A 21,027-nucleotide genomic window follows, 5' to 3' on the forward strand; every position below is an offset into this window, starting at 1 on the left:
TCCTCTGCAGTGAATGGGTGCCGTCAGAATGAGAGTCCAAACAGCTTAAAAACAACAAAGATGTTTTTAACTGTCGTTTCTGGCTAAAACATAGAGTCCTCTATCCATAAAATTGCTTTCTCCAGTGAAAAAGTCATCAGCTGTTTGGACTCTCATTCTGACGGCACCCATTCACTGCAGAGCATCCATTGGTGATCAAGTGATGCAATGATAAATTTCTCCAAATCTGTTCTGATGAAGAAACAAACTCGGCTACATCTTAGATGGCCTGAAGGTGAGTACATTTTCAGCAAATGTTCATTTTTGATTAACTATTTGTGTAATAATGTTATCATTTGTACACTTATAAATAATGTCAAATGCATACTTGTGGCTAATAAGATATTACAGGGTAACCATACCTTTGGATACAGCTTTCTGTGTTGTAATTAGAGGAACAGACTGTGGGGAAGGGGTTGTTTCTAAAAAAAAGAAGAATAAAAAATTAAAAAAAGACATGCCATATGACTTTGCACTGAATAAACAACACTACCAACTCACCATTCTGCTAAAGAGACTGGCCTAGTCAAGGTTAAAACTTGCATTACTTAGAAGCCTCAACTCAGTTTAAAGGGGTCATATGATGCTGCTAAAAAGAACATTATTTTGTGTATTTGGTGTAATGAAATGTGTTTATGCAGTTTAAAGTTAAAAAAACACATAATTTTTTACATACTGTACATTATTGTTTCTCCTCTATGCCCCGCCTTTTTGAAACGCGTCGATTTTTACAAAACTAATCGGTCTGAAAAGCGAGGTGTGCTCTGATTAGCCAGCTATCCAGTGCGTTATGCACCAAGAGCTTGTAACACTCCAAAGAGAAAGGAAAATTTGAAATCGCATCATATGACCCCTTTAATATTAAAAACATCAAGGAATGATTTTACAATTATTTAGAATAATTGTACAATTACTTAACCATCTCCTAGAAACACTGGAAAAACCAACAGATCAGGTGATTTAAATTCAGACTAAATGATATCAAGGTCATACTATCAAAGCTTAAAAAAAACAACAACAAGGCCCCAGAAATGTTGCACTACATTAAAAAGCAGACATGTACATACCTGTGTTCATCCCATCACAGTAGAGGAGAAGTAAGGTGAGATGTATGACATTAGCCATGGAGAAGAGTGCTCTTTCCCCGCAGCTGTGCTGTGTGCGGCTAGGGCGAGGCATCTCTTCTGGTGCGTCTTTTTCAGAAGCAGCTCCCCAGAGACACCAACACCCCTCCCTTCACCTCTCTTACTGCAGCCATGGCGACTTGGCAGTACTGGTGTCTGCTTGCAGCTAACTGCTTTAAATTAATCACGAGTGTCAGGAGGCGGCCACAGCCCTGCCTGATCAAACGATTGGAAAGCACCTCTATTGAGATGGCGCAGATAGCGCTGGCACAACGCAGTGTTTGACAATTCTTTGACAAAACTTACAATTCGCACCTCACAAATGTGGACGTAGTTATAAGTGTAGCCTTTTATTTATTTTATGGGCCGTTCAGGTGTTGTGAAAAGTAGTCTGTACTAGAAGATCGTATTACTGTCTGTTTACCGTTCACGTGCATCAGTAGGAGTGTAAACAGCGAGAGATCTTAAGACAGGTGAAAAGCGTTTGGTTAATGGTGAATATTGACCTATTGTGCGTACCGTTGTGGCTCCCGCTGGTAGCAGGGGATAGTCGCTGCATTTGAGGTAAAAACGACGCAATTTTTTATTGTGCAAGGTGCCAGGAATATAAGGAGCCCCGGGTTGCACTGGCTGTTCGTTCACACGCATCTATCGGATTGACAGCTGCCTTTAGCGGTGCCTTTACCGATTACCTCCATCGTTCAAAGCATTCGGCGCGATCGCCTGTGAGTGACGTCACCTCCCAACACAAACACGCCCCGCCCCTGACACTGATTGACAGGTCTCCGTGTAAGCCACATACAGTCTATGGTAAGCCATCGGAAATTCAAATGCATTTGAGTTTTGGCAGGTTACATGCGAGACGCAAAAAGAGAGTGAAAAAGCAGACGTGGTAATTAATATTACAGGCTCATAACTCGTAAGACATGGGAAATACAGTTGCAAATGTACCAAATATATTCTTACCAAATATATTCAGTGAATCTTTCAAATCATATGAACTGATCTGAACACACTTACGGTTTGCTGGTTTGTTCAGAGCAGACATCATTCTCTGCAAATGGATAAATCCTTTGTTAATTTTAAACGGTGATAGATCTATTTAAATATGCATGATTATTCCTCATATTACTTATAATGATTAAAAATCATTTTCAGTGAATGAAATGAAATTATAAAACTTAAAAAACAAAACAAAAATGGCAGGTTACATGCGCGACGCAGAGAGAGTGAAAAAGCAGACGTGGTACTTAATTACAGGCTCATAACTCGTAAGACATGGGAAATACAGTTGCAAATGGACTATGCTTTTTCATTTGAAATTTGGCAGTCACTGTGCATTCGTGAAAGCAAGATTTGCAATTGCGTTTGGATTATGTCACAATTTATGCGTCCACATGTGGAAAACACAATTGAAAATACAATTTGCAATTCCTTTTGAAAATAGTCCGGAATATCCTTCCATAGATATATATATATATATATATATATACACACACTTTCACTGACTTTTTCATTAACTGTTCCCTCCTGGTGGAATGACCTGCCCAACTCAATCCGAGCAGCTCAGTCCTTAGCCATCTTCAAGAAACGACTAAAAACACATCTGTTCCATCTTTATTTGACCCTCTAACTCTATCACTTTCTATTCTATTTTAATTCTACTTTATCTATATTTATCTTCTTTTTTATTTTTTATTTTTTATTTATTTTTATTTAAAAAAACAACAAAAAACAAACAAACACTAGCTTTCTATTTTTTCTATTCTCTTCCCCCGGACATATGGAAGAGGTCATCCGCCGCCTAACGGAGCTCTCGGCCCGCCAGCAGCAGTTTACCGAGCGACTGGCAGCCCGGCAGGAATATACTGACCGGGTCGTGGAACAGCTGCAGGCCAGCGTGGCGGGGCGCCTGCCCCTCCCGGAAGCGCCGGTCAGAGCGCACCAATACCTCGTCCGGTTGACCGAGAACGACGACATCGAGGCTTACCTCCACACATTTGAGATCATCGCGGCCCGGGAGGGGTGGGTTCAGGAAGAGTGGGCTCGCATCATCGCCCCCTTCCTCACCGGAGAAGCGCAGCGGGCCTATTATGCCCTGAGGGCACCCCGGAATGAACAGTATGACGAGCTCAAAGCCGAAATCCTAGCCCGGGTGGGCCTATCGCCCATGGGGGCGGCGCAACAGTTCTATCAATGGACCTATGATGAACGGCAGCCAGTGAGAGCGCAAGCTGCGCAACTGGCCCGATTGACTCACCTGTGGCTTCTCGCGGGGTCCCCGACCCCGGACCAGGTAGCCGAGAAAGTGCTCATCGATCGGCTGCTACGGGCACTGCCCCGCCCGCTGAGGCGCCCGGTCAGTATGCGAAATCCCCAGGACACTTGTAGTGATTTAGTAGCTGCGCAGCAGGAAGATCCTGTTTTGCAATCTTTGTTCGCTGCTGTGGTAGCCTCTGAGGAAGTGGAGAGTGTAGCGAATGGCTATTTTATACAGGATGAATTGTTGTTGAGGAAGTGGAGTCATCAAAGGGAAGATTCCTGTGAGGAGGCCATAATTCAGGTAGTAGTGCCTGCTAAATTTAAAGAGGTGGTACTAAATGCTGCTCATGGTGATGTGGCTGGCCATTTGGGCGTGAAGAAAACTTATTATCGGATTTTGCGGCAATTCTATTGGCCGCGTCTAAAAAAAGATGTTGCAGCATTTATTAAAACATGTGTGGCGAGTATCCCGAGTCCAGATTAGCGTCGCCCTGGAAACGCCGCTGCCACACTGATCACCGACGCACAACACCTGTGCGCGATGAGTGGCGCACCTGGAGCTCGTTCCCGCTGGCCTTAAAAGCCAGGAGATGAGACACCAGCGGGAAGGCACCCCGGAGCTCCAGGCGAAATTAATTCTTGTTTCTCCTTGTTCACAGACTCCGAAGGCACCCTGGGAGAGGGATCTGCACCACGGCACTGCACCCCACGAGCACCACGCTGAGACGGGCACCGAGCACCATTCATCAGAGCACGTGTGATCAGTGTGTGGGCAAATATATCACCCTCCGGGGCTCTTTCGATCAGTACCGAGCCTGTGTTCTCATTCACCCCGCGACAATATATAAGAAACAAGACATAAAGTGTCCGGCACAAATAATATAATTTTCTGTGAAAGTCGCTTTTACACTACAAAGCCTTGACAAAGTTGCAAACGATGAACAAAAGATTAATTAATCTATTTTCTGACAATGGAAATAAAGGGCTCAGACCAGCTGATGGAATTTGGCAGAAAATGGTTACTCTTTTTTTGGCTGGGGTCATTGTCAGGATGTACTTGATGATGCAACTGCAGGGCTGTTGCACAGAAAAGCCTCTCATTGGATTTACTCTGATCGACCAATCCTGAAGCTAGAATAAAGCTTGATTCAGAAAAAAAGAAAGGAGTAGAGTATCTTTCTTTTGGAAAGAGCATCAGTTCACATTCATTGTGATCAGCCAGTTGAAGATACAAGAACAACTAGCAAAATGTCTCATGATGGAATGTCCAGAGAAGAATATGAGGAGTATCAGAAGCAGATGGTGGAGGAGAAGTAAGTTTGAATCTCTTTTATAAACATGGGATATTCTAGCCCATTTCATCCAGGAGGTTTTTCATAATTTTATAAACTCAATGAGTATTACTCTCAAATGGAACGAACCGAAATGTATCACCCAATAACATTCCAAACATTCCATTTAAAAATTGTTTAGTGTCAAGTATATCTTTCACATGATACTCAGATAAAGGCTACTGTACAATACATTGGTTGAGCTGTGAAAGAAACTGTGTCCCCTGTATTTCCCCTATTGTAAATATGTTAAATGTGATGTACCCTGATGCTGGGCTGTTTTCTGATAACATTGTTGTTACAGTTGATGCTGGTATCACTTTCCAGTTCATTTTCTATTCCTGTTCTATGTGCGTTTCTCATCTTCTGTACATTGCCTGCTTCTTTGGGAATAAAGGATGGAGAGAGATGCAGAATTCAATACAAAAAAGGCAGAAAGAGCTTGTCTGAGGACTTGTTTAAGAGAAAAATATCGACTTCCAAAGGTGAGAGTCCCAGGATCAGATAAATGAATCCCTTTCAGTAATGCCGAATTTAGTTATTCCTGTCCCCGACTGACTGCTTAAGCAGCACATGAATAGCATCAGTCTGCAGAGATGGTTAAACTATCAAGCGTGTGAAGGTTGCAGTGCAGACTGTGGCAGTAGATTAAGGCATAAAACAGTAAACTAAAATAGTGACTCTGGATGTTCAGAGCTTAAAGCCCACAGTGATTAATCTCTAAAGTGAGCTTTAAAAGCACTGCTGTAGAGTTTTCAAACCGTGTGTTTCACTAGCAGTTTCATGTTGAGTGACATCTGTTGAAGTCTAGATTCATCAATAAGGAAGCTTATGCCAGACATTCTAAAGAGGACGAAGAGGGAAAATGTATAAAAGTGTATACAAGATATTATTATTTTACATGACCTTTCCAGGTCTACAGTACAAATCACACATTTACAAACTATTAAAATTTTGCAAAGCTGTAACCACATATTCAGGATTTGGAGTGTTAGATCAGATTTTTTTTTTTTTCTGAGATGGAAAAAAAGAATACAAATTATTATTTAAATAAATATTTACCTGAAATTATCTGGGATTCTACACTGCAAGATATAAAATTCTCTTTAGATTTTTAAGAAACTACTAATTATACACAATTAATTAATAAATTAACTTAAATCATTACAATGTTCGGTTACACTTTATTTTAAGGTGTCCTTGTTGCAGTGTAATTATACATTTAAGTACTGAGTAATATTAATTAACTAAATGTACTTACTATATGGTTAGGTTTAGGATTAGGGTTTGTCTTAGGGTTACTTGCATGTAATTATGCATAATTAATTGTTATTATAATAGTAAGTACATGTAACGTGTATAACAAGGACACCTTAAAATAAAGTGTTACCCAATGTTCATGTATTGTTATAATCAATATATTTACTTATCCTTTATTTCAAAGAATGCTTGCTTATTGATATTTCAATGAATGTCTTATTTTTATTTTTCATTGTTTCCAATCAAACTGGCTCGCTAAACTAAGTAAAGAAGTGTGTCAGGTATGGCCAGTATCTGTATACAATACTATATACTAAACTAAACTAGATAAATGTTTTTCAAACTATTATAATATTTTTTTGCATGGCTCTAATCAACATTTGAATAATTTAAAAAAGAAAACAAATGAGTATTATATCAGTATCTTGAAAGACAATGTGACCATTTATTGAAGTAGCTAAACCGCTAATATCATCACCTCATACTCTGCTTTAGTTATAAAAGTCATATTTGAGGCTTCCTTTAAAGCATGTAATGTAGTTCCTAGTATATAATCCTACATATATAAGCAAACAAGTGCTATTAGATTTGAATTGTTAGGTTTAATTGACGTGCTGATTGTTTTTTCCAGAGTGAACAGGATGAGATTATGATTCAGCAGGCCGGAGATGACATTGATGTGCCAGAAGAACTGATCAAGATGGTGGATGGAGAAGCGCCACAGGAGGAGGAAAAGGAGTCCATCATGGGTCAAATGCAGAACCTTCAGAACATGGATATGGGGCAGCTCAAAGAAAAGGCTCAGGCCACGTTTGTGGAGATGAAATCCAAGGCTGAGGAGAAGTGCACTGTCATGTAATGTGTCGAGGAAGTCAAAGTTATCTAGTTGTCTAATCTTGATGACTTGCATTTGCTTTCGCAGTGAAACTATTAATAGTTTCCTTTTCCTGAGAAATATTGATCACACTTTAAGAGATGAATGTCATTATTCAGAAATGGATTTGTGAATTAATTCTAAGTTCTTTCATTTGGTTTCTTGTTTTTATTTTTAATCAATTAATTGTTTTTATTTTGTTCCTTGTTTTTATTTTTTAATCAAATTGTGATTGACCTTCTCATTGAGTAATCTTGAATTACAAAGTCAGAGTTATATCTACATGCTAAAAGATAATGACATTTGATTCATGCACTTTATATTTAAAAATAAAGGTTATTTTTCTAAATATCTCTTTAAAATCCATATGAAAAAGAGATGTTTTGAGATGTAATGAGGTGACAGGCTTTGTAACATAAATGATCATTTAAAATGACTAAATACTTACAGTCACAGTGTTACAGTATTTTCTTTATGATAAAATATTTTGAAGGAGCCGTAATAAGTTAGTCACATGAAATTAAAGACTGAAAACTGTTAGAAATGAGACCTAACCACTTGAGATGATACATTTTTGCACTGCTAACACCAAACGCAAATGCAAAAAGAATGTGATGAATTTAGGAAATAATTACTTATAGTTGATTTATAGACTGGACATTAATCTATAGATTGTATTTTAACATGGAAAATATCACACCCTTGAACTGTAACATTCTAATCCCACAGTCCTTAAAGGGGTACTCCACCCAAAACGACCATTTTCTCATCATTTATTCAATCTAATGCTGTCCCAGATGTATATGACTTTTTTCACAACTTTTTAGACTTTTTGACAAAGTGGATGCTTCAAAAAGCAAACACGACAGTAATCCATGCGACCCCAATTGATGAATCAAAGTTCTCTGAAGTTAATCAATACATGTGTGAGAGAAAAATACTAATATTTATTCATTTTTTAAACTATAAACAATCACTTCAGACCAGCTGTCATCCGTGTGTTCGCTTGCATTGTATTTATGCATGATATAAGCTCTCTGAAGCTTGTGCGAGAACTGATGGTCCCGTGTGCTTCCATGCTTCTCATGAACCTGCATGTAACTGTGGTCGTATGGATTACCATCATGTTCAATTTGTGTGGTTTTTGAAGCACCAACTTTGGCGGTCCCATACATACACTTGCATTATATGGACTCACAGAGCTGGATTTCTAAAATTCGCTGTGTACAGCTGAAGGAAGTAAGGCTACGTTTACATGACAACAGTGTAGTCAAAAATGGAAAAGTTTTTCCCTTGCGTTTTTAAAAAGGTTCACGTATACACGACAACGTTTTCAAAACGATTCCATTTACACATATCCGTGAAAACGGGCAAAAACGCTGTATTATGTATGCCAGGCCAGTAGTTGGCGCTGTCACCTTGTTAGTAAACAGTACCTGTAGGGAAGTGACGATTATATGATGTATATGATGCGTCTCTGCTGTTGGTTGTAATATTGGTGAAGTAAATCCACAGTTTGCTGAAGAAGCGTTAGAAGCGTTATGAGCAGCAACAACAGTAATGTTACCATGTACTCCGCCATTGTTGTGTACGTTTGTTCGCGCTTGCCTTTAAAATCGACACGTACTGCGCATGTCTACATACCTAACACGTACTACGCATGTGCATGACATCACAGTTTCCAAAGATTCCCATATTGGGTGTTTACACGGAAACGATAACGGTGCCGTTTTCAAAAACTTCAAAAATATATGTTTTCAGTCCCCAAAATGTCGTTGTCGTGTAAACGAACAGTCAAAATGCATAAAAAGTTTCCCGTTTTTGGCTGAAAACGTTGTCGTGTAAACGGCCCATAAGCCATCCCAGATGCATATAAGGTTTTTGACAACCTTTTAGACAACTTTGACTTTTTTTTGACAGAGTCGATGCTTCAAAACAAAGCAAACATGACTTTAATTCATACGACCACAGTTGAGGAATCAATGTTCTCTGAAGCAAAACAACACATGTATGTGAGAAAAACACAAATATTTACTAACTTTTTTGCTTCCATAACTGGGGTTGTATGGATTACCATCAAGTTCAATTTGTGTGGTTTTTGAAGCGCCAACTTTGGTGATCCCATACACTTGCATTATAGACTCACAAAGATGGATTTTTCTAAAAAAAAAATCTTTGTATTCATCGGTTGAAAGAAAATCATACACATCTGGAATGGGTAAATGATGACAGAATTTTCATTTTTGTGTGGAGTATCCCTTCAATCATCTGTTTAACACTGTGTACTCACTCAGGGATGGTTATAGAGCTGCAAACTATTCATGAACTCATTCTGCATGTCGTCAATGTCATCAGTGGTCTCAATGGGAATACTTGGTGGGTTCAGGAAGGGTGAGCATGGCATATTCTCATATTGATATGTATGGTCAACGTACAATCGAAAGTCCCCATAACCCCCTACAGCTCCGTGGAGAGGCTCACAGACGTTGAGGTAGGGGTTGGCGTACAGCTGGGGGAAGCAGGGGCCCTGGCTGTGGAAGCGGCGGTCAGACGCGGGGCTGTGGCTGGGGCTGGTCGAGGGGCTGTGCGGAATGAGACACGTCAGCTGACAGCTGTTCTTCCTGGTGGGACGGTTGAGATCCAGTTTGGCGGTGAGGGGCTTGCCGATGCTAACGTCCATGTTCCACTGGACTAGCTCATCTAGGGAGTTAAACTGGACTTGTAGGCAGACAGTGAAAGCTAGTTCCTCCTGTAAATTAAGAAGAAAGGCATGAGAAGGAAAAAGAGGTATCAAGGTAGTTTTGAATTAATTTAAACGTATTGTAAATCAGATCTAGATCTAGCTAAAAAAAAGTATTTTTGGATTTTGATGTGTTGATGAAGTCCTGAGCTGAACCTTGAGTTTCTGCAGTGAGCTGAGTCTGGTGTAGAGGCAGTGATGAGGAAGACTGCCTGAAAGTAAGAAGCTTCCTGTTTCCTCCAGAGTTTCTTTATTCATCAGCTTAGGGTCCACATCCAGGTCCTTCAAAGTCAGGTAATAGGAAAAAAACATGATTTATTGCAATCATGTTAGTTTTATATATATAGGCAATATAAACATTATGGAATATTGACAAGAATGCTATTAGTCCTATTAAGTCTATTCTTTTTTTTAAAGATTAGTTTATATGTATAGCTAAATAATTAGATAGATTATTATTAGACAGATTGACTTTTGACGATATACACTACTGTTCAAAAGTAGTAAAAAAATCATTTTTAATGTTTTTGAATGTTTTTATCACAATATAGAATAAAAACTGACATTTTCGAAATATTATTTCAATTTACAAAGGTTTTTTTTGTGATGGCAAAGCTGAATTTTCAGCATCATTACTCCATTACTACATCATTACTCACAAAACATTTCTTATCATTTCAACAATGTTGAAAACAGTTGTGCTGCTTTATATTTTTGTGGAAAACATGATACATTCGTTGATGAATAGAGTTTAATGGAACAGCATTTTTAAATAGATTTTTAAATTCTTTTTTATCACTTTTGATCAATTCAATGTGTCCTTGCAGAATAAACAGATTCTTTTTTTTTGACCCCACATCTTTTAATGGTACACTGTAAAAAAAATCCGTAAAATTTACGGTAGAAAACCGGCAGCTGTGGTTGCCGGAATTTTACCGTAAAAAATACGGTAGCAACGTTTTAGGTTTTACGGTTGTTTATGAATAAATAATGAGACATTGCATTTTCTTTCTCCAAAATAAAAACAAAGACCACTAACCAAAGGGAGGTCAGTTATGTGTGCCTGACACGACAGCATCTCCTCTGGCTTTTTCACAATGCTGGTGTAGATGACCAGCACGTTCGAAAACTCAGCAGCAAAGTCCATTTTTATCTGGACTCCACACTCAAAGTCCAGAAGTTTACTCTCTGGCAGTTCTGAGTTGAAACACAAAAGCAAAAATTTGACAAATGCTGAGAAAAAGATTTATTTCCAGTACCGTTTTACTTATTGAGAACTATCATCTGTTAATATGGTCAGATGAGATGATAGGAATCATCTCATGTCATGATGAAATGAGATGAAATGAAAACATTTGTTTAATCAAGTTTTTTTTGGCATTGTCAACAATAAAAAATATACATCATGATAATAATTAAATGGTTTCAGTTAAAACAATGTTGATGAAAATATGGTGAGGTAAAAACACAAATGGACCGAGTGTTTTAGAAGAAGGTAGGAATATGGTTGATTTAAATCCAATTGTTACTTAATTTAACAAATGTTTTAAAATTGTATATATTACATTTTTTAATAGAGTTAGGTCTGTTACATTTTAACATGTTTTGTCATCTTGCACATTACTAGTAACTAAAATGCTATTTTCATTAACAGAACTTATATGCCTTTTTTGTAACGTCAATATACATTTTACTGTGAACCTCTTTTATATGGTTATTTATAGGAGTTGCACAATATTTTGAAGTAGCTGTCAATACCATGTGCTTTAGACCAGAGCAGGTTCTGTGCCTCGGCTGCATCAGAGTAGTCCCCGGTGCGGATGGGATCAGTGAGAGAACGTCTTTCTGACAGACTGCTGCGGATCTCTAGAGCCTGCTTACCCTTTGTGGGGTCAAACTGACCCATATCTACAAGCAATCATGACATGCAACCAAACACGAGTTAGATGAAATATGAATTGAAATTAATATGGGAAATTATTACTATCGTTAGTAAAAGTAGTAGTCACAGTGAGTAAGTACTGAAAGTAGAAGTACACTTTTCAAATCAGTTAATCATTTGTTTGAGCTTAATGGACCTGCATTTAACTAATAAAAGTTGTAATGCTTCATTTAACTTTAACATGCTCAAGGTTCCCTCACCTTCAGCCACTCTATCTAGCAGAACAGTTATTTTCTCATCCTCTAGGAGGCGCTCCTTCAGGAATTTAATAAAGACTCCATTGGTGAATCCACTTGAACTCAATTCAAAAGCCTCAGCATCTTGGCAACTTCAGAAAAATAATACATCACAACATAACATGTCAGATAGAGAACAAAATATATTTCAGCATGTTATTTCTGGATGAAAAAGAAAGACACTCTATAACTCACGTGGCATATCCAAACACAATATTGGCTGTAACTTTGAGCACAACGTTTGGCATGGCATCATCATGTACATTTCTGAAGTGATATATTAGTGTTAGAATGATGATAACCAATGTATGAAATACCAATGTGAATATGATTTGTTATCCCCCATTTTAAAACCACAAAATCCACACCTTTTCCTGCACATGTCCAGGAGGAAGACATTGAGTCCAGTCTCCTTCTCCTGCATCAGTTTCAGAATGCTCTGAACACAGAGACAGTTGCCTGAGCGGTATGGGTTTGGGGCATCAATGGGCACCATGAAGCTGTTCCCAAAGTTCTCATAACCATGACCAGCATAATACAACAAACCTACAGTGAGGAATAATCGTCAAATCATTCGTTAAGTCGAGTCATTTCAATAAAAAAAAAGAACATTCTGTAGTCATTTACTCACTCTCATGTCATTCCAAACCTGTATGACTTTAATATATAGAAGATATTTTACAGATTGTCTGGTCTGTTATTTTTCATACAATGAAAGTGGATGGTGAATCACACTTTTTTAAATTCCAAAAAAGTTTGGAATCAGTTTGACACATTCACTATATTTATAGGAATTCTAAAAGTCATATGATAGCTTTGCATGAGGCATTAATAAAAAATTAAGTTGCTATTTGCTGAAAAGGTATCCCTCGGCTGAGGATCTCTGTTTGAACTGGAGTACATATTGGGCATGTGACAGTATCAAATTTACGTTTCAGAATGAGTGCTGAAACATTTATCACAGTATACGGTATTGTATTGAATTACTAAAAAGCAGGTTGAAAAGATAAACAAACTTCCATATTACTGTATTAAAAACAAGTTGGTAACACTTTACTTGAAGGGGTGTGCATAAGACTGACATGACACCTTCATAATCATGACATGACACATGTCATGAATATGAAGGAAGTTTTATGCATTTTTATGACAACTGTCATTAAGTGTCATTCGCTCAGTTATGTCATTTTTAATGCAAAACCTTCATATTCATGACGTGTCATGTCATGATTATGTAGGTGTCTGTGTCATGTCATGATTATGAAGGTGTCATGTCAGTCTTATGCACACCCCTTCAAGTAAAGTGTAACCAACAAGTTTAACAACTTAAAAAAACTTGAACATTTAAATACAATAAAACATTGCACAATAAATAAAAATGTATAAAGTAAACAAATAGCAGAAAATTGTAACCAATTTCAAGATCTTTTCTGGGCTGGCATGTTTTAGTCTAGTGAAAAAATATATATATATACATATACATATATATATATATATATTTACATGTGTAAACAAATGACTGAAAATAAATATTATTAAGTATTAAATAAATATTAAACATTTTCATGTAGCTCATTTGCCTGGTTTTTTTTCCACACCAATGCGAAAATCTGAAAGAATTTTTATGCAGCATACACACAGTAGTGGAAAAGAAGCTAATCTGCGTTCTAAAAATCTAAACAATTCATATAATAAGGTATCTAGTGTTATTCTGAGTATTTTGAAGTACCACAGAAATAATATCATGCATGTTCATTACTGCAATATCTGCACATCTAGTACATACTCAAACATGACACCTTAAAATGCGTTGTGCCTGGTTTGGCATTAAAGATGTCCAAAGGATGTGCCATTAGTTCTCATGTGTCTCATAACCGATAGCAACACACCAAGTTTTAAATTGTGAAAGCTCAAATTATATGGTACTTTAATGGAGGTTTTTGACCTTTTCAGAGGCAGACAGCCCTGGTCCTGGTTCCATTCTGTTGTATGGAAATGAGAAGCATAATCTCCTTTTGTGCTCCATAGTAGACACAAAGTAAAATGGGTTTGGAATGATATGAGAGTGAGTAAATGGTGAGAAAATAACTGATACTTTCCTAATCACCTCTGAGGTCAGTATTCAACCAAGTCCACTCTTAAAAATAAAGATTCTTTATTGGCATCTATGGTTCCAAGAAGAACCTCCATGGAACCTTTCCATCACACAGAAAGGGTCTTTATAGTGGAAAAAAGGTTCTTTTAAAAACTGTTCACTGCAAGGTTCTTTGGAGAAGTAAAGACAGTTCTTCTATGGCATCACTGTGAAAACCTCCTTTTGGAACCTTTATTTTTAAAGGTGTAGTTAGTTGTAGTTTTACATATTTGCAAGATGGCTCAAACATTTCTATACTTTCCAAAATCATCATGCTTGTTTACTCTTTCAAGGCAATTACAGTACAGTGTTTATAGGAGACTACAGTAGCATAAACTACATAGAAGCCACAGTACCATACACTCCCTTATGAAGCAGGGACAAGAACTCCTCCACAGCGTTCCTCATCTCTGACTCAGTTAGATCCAGCAGAGACACCACTTTGAAGTTCAGTTGCCGCAGCAGATTGGTGAGGTCATACACGTCAACCATGGGTGCTTTCAGCTGTGGGTGGTTTCGATATGTGAGGTTACCAATCAGAAGAGCCACTTTGTCTGTAGCTGAAGGAAGAAAAACATTCACTGTGAAAAAAAGAAAAAACTCCAGCCAATTTGATTTCTCGTTTGTATTCAAGTTACGTTAATTCATAGAAATGATTTGGTCTACTCACCATAAGGTTTCTCAAGACTGTAATCTGATGGGAAAAAGTCATAATCATTCACTGACTCCATAAAAGCCAGAAATGTTTAAGACTAAATGTGACGGGAACATAACTTACCCCTATTAAAAGTCAAAAAATCATCTGTAAGAGAGAAATTTATTAGGTATTTAGATTATGCATATTTGAGAGAACATGATTATGACAGTAATGACGAGAAAAGAAAGCTTATAGATCACAAGAGGAAACTATTTTTTCAAGACCAAAAAACTATGTTTGAGGTATAACTAACCCCATCCTGCCACAATTAACCCTTACCGCCATTTAACAAAAAACATTTCATCATGTTCTCAAACTGCAGTCATTACAACTGGAATGGAAAGGCTCTCATTTTTTTTTGCAACAGTCATGCAGAGCTGCATTACTGAAGGCATCAGATCTATCAAAGTGTCTTCCACCACCTCAATCAGTAGAGTAGTCAAGAGAGTAGGAGAAAAATGTTTAAAGGAGTGCTCCGGGTTCAAAACAAGCTCAACCATGGTAAGCTGTCAATTATCACAGAAAATCATGTTGACAGTAATGCTTTCGCTTTATTTGTGGTAATCAAACATATCTCACTTATGCTGGTGATGGAGCTTAACTTATTTCGAACCTGGAACGTTTGTTAGTTTTTAAAGCATGCATTAATCAGTACGACAGTATGATGATTCAGGACGGCATGAACTAGATTCAGATTCCACAAAAGGGTTGATACTGAAAGTCCCTAGATGTTAGAAAGGTGCCACTACATTTTAGAAAATACCTTCAGAGCACTCCATTGCTCCTGAAATTTCATGAGATATTCTTGGCTCTTTCGTTTCAGATTGGCAAGGATTTTCTTGAGGAAGAATAAGGGGTTGGACCACAAAATGAGTAAATAAAGTAAAAAAAAGAATTTTAACACCAATTGGAATTTTACCAATAACATTAGATGCTATCAGCAATCAACAGCATAATGTAGATATGTATGGCAATGTACTTCGGTCTTAAATTGCCATACAAATGCTTTTAGAGGTCCCACATAGAGGTCATTGTCTCTGCACTAGAGTTGGATACACTGGATACTTCTCATTGCAAAGACCATTTCTTGACATCTGAACTTTATAATTCTGCAGTTATGCATGTTAGATTTACTCACTGTAAACATTAAATACTAGAACACACTACACAACTTTTGTAAGATTTGCAGTCTGGATAGAGTCAACACTAGTTTCCTAAAGTCACAGCCAGTCTGCAGATTTTGGGCAGTCAGAAATGTCTGATTTTACAGAAAATTTCATTGAATGTGATGGGTACAGACTCCGATTCTTAAAGGGTTAGTTCACCCAAAAATGAAAATTCTGTCATTAATTACTCACCCTCATGTCGTTCCAAACCTGTAAGACCTTCGTTCATCTTCGGAACACAAATTAAGATATTTTTGATGCATTCTGACAGCTCTCTGACCCTCCCATAGACAGCAATGTAATTACCACGATCAACGTCCAGAAACGTAGCAAGGAGATCGGTAAAATAATCCATGTGACATCAGGGGTTCAACCGTAATATTACGAAGCTACAAGAATACTTTTTGTGCGCAAAAGAAAAAAAAATAACGACTTTATTCAACAATTCGTCTCCTCCGTGTCACCCTGGTGCCATTTTGGAGAATATCCACTGAATGCAAACAGCGCATGTTGTTCTGTGTCAGCCACACCACACGGATACGTTGATATGTATCACATGGATTATTTTACCGATCTCCTTGCTACGTTTCTGGACGTTGATTGTGGTAGTACCCTTGCTGTCTATGGGAGGGTCAGAGAGCTGTCAGAATGCATCAAAAATATCTTAATTTGTGTTCCGAAGATGAACGAAGGTCTTACGGGTTTGGAACGACATGAGGGTGAGTAATTAATGACAGAATTTTCATTTTTGGGTGAACTTTCCCTTTAAGCTTTAGACTTTAATTCCATACAATCGGAGGATATCAAACATGTATTATATTTTGGGCCGACTTCACAACAGATATTGTTTTCATTTGTCATCATCTCCTAGCAATGAGGCGCATGTTTCTGCGCAAGTTTGTGTTCGGACTTGAAAGTCTGGTTGTGTATGATCCTCAGTCGATTAGAGTATGGTGACCTGTTTTTCTCTGTAATCATTTACAAAGTCGGTAAGTGTAAAATGCATAGTGTTTTAAAATCTGTTGTAATTTTACAAATCGTGTAGTGTATTCCAGCCTTAAAGGGATAGTTCACCCAAAAATGACAATTCTTTGATCATTTACTCAACCTCAAGTTGTTGCAAATCTGTAGCAGTTTCTGTATGAGTCTTCTGTTGAACACAAAAGAGATACTTTTGAAGAATGTGTGTAACCAAACAGTTGCTGGTCCCCATTGACTTTCATAATATGGAAGAAAAACTATGGAGGTCAATGGTGAACTGTTTGGTTACACACATTTTTCAAAATATCTTCTTCTGCAGAGGAAAGAAACTCATACAGGTTTGGAACAATTTGAGGGTGAGTAAATGATGACAGCATTTTTATTTTTGGGTGAAATATCCCTTTTGTTCATTACTGTTCACAAAACTGATCTGATCAGAAAACATCTAGCCAAAGAATAAATATAAAACAAAAGACGATGCATACCAATGACAACAACATTAACTTCATTGCTCCATGTTCGTTCATTGTTGCAGAAGATCTCGCAGCGATATCTTCCCTGGTGCTCTGGCAACAAATTCTCGACCTAATTTAATCCAAAACATTATTCTGTCAGTCTCACTACATTGTAAGATTTTTTTAAAGTTGTAAATAATACAAAGATATTGGAGAATATTTTACAAGAAAAATACAATTTCAGTCTTTCTACTTCAAAATTTCATGCTTAATTTAATGTGTTACTTGCCAATTCTTTGTAATTATTTGTGAAATTTGCTAGCATCTGAGTTGTTTCTTTTTTAATCTACTGCATCAAAACGGTCTCAGAAACTAAATATAATCTAAACAAGAGTGAACAATACTGAATTTATCCATAAATGCAGAGTGTCATCTGTTGGTTCTCTTACAGTGTACTTCCTCTTAGTGGCTTTTTTGATTGGCACTCCATTTCTGTACCATTGATATTGTGGTAGGGGTCTTCCAATAGCTCCACACTCCAGATAGAGCAGATCTCCCACCAGCAGCCTTTGAGGTTTAGGCTGGATCAGCACTCTCGGCCTGCCCTCTGAAGCCAGAGACACTAATCCTGAACAAAAAGCATCAGTTTTGAGATCAATGACATATCGCGCCAATTATGACAATTCAACCAAATTTCTTACTTGTCTCTGCTGATCAGAAATGACTTACCATATCTTGGTGGAACATCAAGGACATCTACTTGGGCCCAGTGACTGAACTCATACGCGTTTCCACAGTTCACCCGACAGATGTAAAACCCTGCATCTTTGAGCCGGACTGGACTGAACACCAGGTCTGGGGAGGAGCCGTTATGTACCTGAAGGGTTATATAATTCATGTGAATGACTGAAAGTCATGTAGCTTACTTGCAATATTAAAAATCTACACACCTCTTCCGTTTTCTTAAACCACTGGAACTGCACATGTGAAGCACCAACAGCATAACAACTGAGACGAAGGTTGTGTCCGGCAATGACAGCCACTGACTGCGGCTGGACGAGGATTTGAATTCCTGTGAGATCAGGAAACATAACTGAAACTGGCCTATGAATGCAAATAAATCACTTATGACTATATCTGCACTGAATCTATGCCAGAAATTGCAGGAGAATTTGAATGCATGTCATTTGAAAGTTGTAATACTTTCAGTTACCAAAAAATGTTTTTAAAGGTGCAGCAACATTTACTGTTCTGCGAATTTGCACGGGCAAAAAATCATCAATGAGGAACACAGATTCGCCCACACACGCAGATTTCACTAAAGGTTCAAATTGGTCATATGAATTTGCCACATTGACCATCAGAAAGCTGCTTGGTTTTAAAGTGACTTCTGTGTGAGCTGTGACTATTGACAATAGACAACGGACCTTTTTTGCCTGTGACATTTTTTTGTGTCACCGCACATTAATATTTTAATTTTAACACATTTTTGCATATTTAAAATTAACACATTTTTGCATATTTAAAATTTATTTTACAATTTTTATAGAACACAGAGTACAGAGCATATACAAAACAATCAACATTAGATAATGTTATGCAGCATTGCACTGTTGAAACATACACACTCTCTTTACCATGTTTACACTAAGGCTGTTATACCTGGAGGTTTCAGGCACTGCAGGGCATCCGTATGACCCATGATCTTTAAAAACTCCACTAGTTCACCCACCATACATCCTTGATCTCCAATGAGTTTGAGCAGACTGCGGGAAGGACTTCCATCCGCCTCTAAAGCCCTCAGAGAACACATATCCATATCATCCAGACTGTGCAAGTGAGTGGAAGAAGACAGTAAGAAAAAGACTGAGTTTATTAATATATATTACATTAAAAAGAAAAAGTGAAGAGAGAAAAAGTTGTTACCTCACTTTGAATCGCTTGTCACTTTTCACGATTTCCCCCAGTTTTCGCCATCCCTTATTATTGGCCTTGTCAAGAGACTCACAGAGTCTCTTCAACAAAGATTCTTTCAAGAAATTTATGTTCAGAGAGTTGTCATTCAAATCTGACATGATTGAGGAAAATGGCTGATACACAGCAGTGATTGGTTGACCTGTTGAACTCAGATGTAAATGTTCAGCAAAGCACCTGCAAAATGTGACATTGATGTGATATTTCAATCAGTGTCCTGAGGTGTCAAGTTATAAAAGATGTAAAAAAATAAATCATTTATTTAAAAAAAAATATATGGCGTTTCTAAAATTCAATAATGCCACAATGACTGCAACTTGTCTGCAAAATTGAAATTGACTGCAAAAAATATTTATCTGAAAACCCTGATGGTGACTTACTAATATAGCCCAAAATCTTGATATTCAAAATGTTCACATACACACATGGTAAAATTGTATGACAATTCACCTCAAAGAGTTTCAAAAAAACCTCCATCTTTTTTTTTATGGGTCGAAAATAGCTCCTTAAATGAAAAGTTCACTCAAAAACTAAATTCTGTCATGATTTACTCACCTTCATGTTGTTCCAAACCTGAATCACTTTATGTTTACGTGGTATACAAATTAATGAGACGTTAGAATGACAGCCCAAGTCATCAAAATTTACTTTCACAGTATGGAAAATTTGCAATGGAAGACTGAAAATGTCATTCTTCCTAATATGTTCTTTTATGTTCCACAGAAGAAAGAAAGTCAAACGGGTTTGGAACGACAAGATGATAAGTAAATGAAGGAAGCATTATCAGTTTTGGTGAACTACTTTTAAGACACTCGCTAGTCGCTATAGTTTCACTTTTTACAGTTTTTTGTCAACAACCGAATATGAGTGATGAATATCTGTAAACTAAGTAGGCATAGGCAACGCCATTCATTGCCACTTTTTATTTTCAAATGCAGATACTCATCTGTTCGAATTTCTAAATGCAAACATTCAAACAAGTAGAGTTAAAACAGATCAGAATTTACCATGAACACAAAGGTAATATCAGATAGAGTGTAAACATCGAGCGCACATACCGCAGACGGATCAGATGTTGACATGTATCCCATTATAAGCGATATATTAATTCTTCGCTACACACTGACTGATGTGGGGAAATCCAACTTTCAAACCATAAGTGTGTGTGTATGCATCACTTCCTGATGTCTAACAAAGAGGAAGGTGTTCATCTCGTCTCTCCTGAGCAGCTCAACGAGATCTTAAACGGAAGTATGTTCTTATAGTCAAATCAGAGACTCGCTATTCATACACTTATGAAAACTTATGACTGAGGATAAGAAAAGATTAAGATAAGATTAATGGCCAGATCATCAACAGTTATATAATTATATATAAATATACAGTAGGTAGCCTACTAATGATGTAAAGTTTCAAGTATTCGATCTGTCACAATATTAAAAAAAATCTTTATCCTTAATCCTTATCCAGTAAATCAAGGAAAGTGGCACCCCACTGTCCACAACAATATGAAAATGTCAGTTTTATTTGATTTACTGAATAAGGATTAAGGATAAATATTTTTAAAAAATATTTTATACTCAAAATATATATGTGATTCTATTAATTCTTATGGAGTTATACGATTTTGTTCATTTACATTTTTTCTAGGTCTAGAAATCACACATTTAAAATTTCGTTTCCTCATATATCCTGGTTTTTCAAGATAGTGGGCTAATTCTTTAAAGAAAAAAAAACAGCTGTTGAGGTGGTGAATTAAAATAATAAATAACTTGATAACTTTATTTAAGCTTGTTTTGTCTTATTTTAAAT

General features: G+C 37.2%; 3 protein-coding genes across 4 annotated transcripts in view; 1 reads left to right on the plus strand and 2 right to left on the minus strand.

Annotated features, from left to right (window-relative positions):
• The window catches only part of LOC107756282 (embigin-like), a 7,367-nt gene extending 5,489 nt beyond the window's left edge, over window positions 1–1,878 (minus strand). The window contains exons 1-3 of one of the 2 annotated variants that reach the window (XM_016573306.1): window positions 1,470–1,878; window positions 1,107–1,333; window positions 402–461 (exon numbers count right to left, since the gene is read on the minus strand). In XM_016573306.1, coding sequence (XP_016428792.1) covers window positions 402–461; window positions 1,107–1,218 — 172 coding nt within the window. In that variant the 5' untranslated portion in view covers window positions 1,219–1,333; window positions 1,470–1,878. Of the gene's footprint in view, window positions 1–401; window positions 462–1,106; window positions 1,437–1,469 lie in introns of those variants that run through there. The other variant, XM_016573305.1, reaches the window with a different exon arrangement.
• Window positions 1,879–4,592: 2,714 nt separating this feature from the next.
• On the plus strand, window positions 4,593–8,184 carry cplx4b (complexin 4b). The gene is made up of 3 exons (XM_016573307.1): window positions 4,593–4,738; window positions 5,154–5,241; window positions 6,648–8,184. The coding sequence occupies exons 1-3, from the start codon at window positions 4,674–4,676 to the stop codon at window positions 6,873–6,875; spliced, it is 381 nt and encodes a 126-aa protein (XP_016428793.1). The 5' UTR covers window positions 4,593–4,673; the 3' UTR covers window positions 6,876–8,184.
• Window positions 8,185–8,680: 496 nt separating this feature from the next.
• On the minus strand, window positions 8,681–20,445 carry malt1 (MALT paracaspase 1). Its single transcript, XM_016573373.1, has 18 exons — window positions 20,274–20,445; window positions 19,168–19,392; window positions 18,904–19,070; window positions 18,192–18,313; window positions 17,971–18,118; window positions 17,691–17,869; window positions 17,272–17,371; window positions 15,403–15,477; window positions 14,721–14,744; window positions 14,613–14,636; window positions 14,299–14,502; window positions 12,177–12,354; window positions 12,004–12,075; window positions 11,773–11,900; window positions 11,389–11,538; window positions 10,670–10,827; window positions 9,787–9,912; window positions 8,681–9,639 (listed from the first exon to the last, which is right to left on the minus strand). The coding sequence occupies exons 2-18, from the start codon at window positions 19,314–19,316 to the stop codon at window positions 9,181–9,183; spliced, it is 2,463 nt and encodes an 820-aa protein (XP_016428859.1). The 5' UTR covers window positions 19,317–19,392; window positions 20,274–20,445; the 3' UTR covers window positions 8,681–9,180.
• Window positions 20,446–21,027: the final 582 nt, after the last annotated feature.

Source organism: Sinocyclocheilus rhinocerous, unplaced genomic scaffold, assembly GCF_001515625.1.
Source record: "Sinocyclocheilus rhinocerous isolate Xijiao unplaced genomic scaffold, SAMN03320098_v1.1 scaffold1043, whole genome shotgun sequence".
Classification (NCBI taxonomy): domain Eukaryota; kingdom Metazoa; phylum Chordata; class Actinopteri; order Cypriniformes; family Cyprinidae; genus Sinocyclocheilus; species Sinocyclocheilus rhinocerous.

Bases quoted from the DNA above. Each gene is read 5' to 3' on its own strand.
- malt1 (XM_016573373.1), bottom strand. From the start codon at position 19,316: ATGTCAGATTTGAATGACAACTCTCTGAACATAAATTTCTTGAAAGAA. The intron at 17,372-17,690 runs GTAAGAGAACCA...GGATTAAATTAG, and splicing joins CCACTAAGAGGAAGTACACT to GTCGAGAATTTGTTGCCAGA. The intron at 12,355-14,298 runs GTACTGTGGCTT...TCCTCACTGTAG, and splicing joins GCTTCATAAGGGAGTGTATG to GTTTGTTGTATTATGCTGGT.
- cplx4b (XM_016573307.1), top strand. From the start codon at position 4,674: ATGTCTCATGATGGAATGTCCAGAGAAGAATATGAGGAGTATCAGAAG. The intron at 4,739-5,153 runs GTAAGTTTGAAT...TTGGGAATAAAG, and splicing joins AAGCAGATGGTGGAGGAGAA to GATGGAGAGAGATGCAGAAT. The intron at 5,242-6,647 runs GTGAGAGTCCCA...TGTTTTTTCCAG, and splicing joins AAAAATATCGACTTCCAAAG to AGTGAACAGGATGAGATTAT.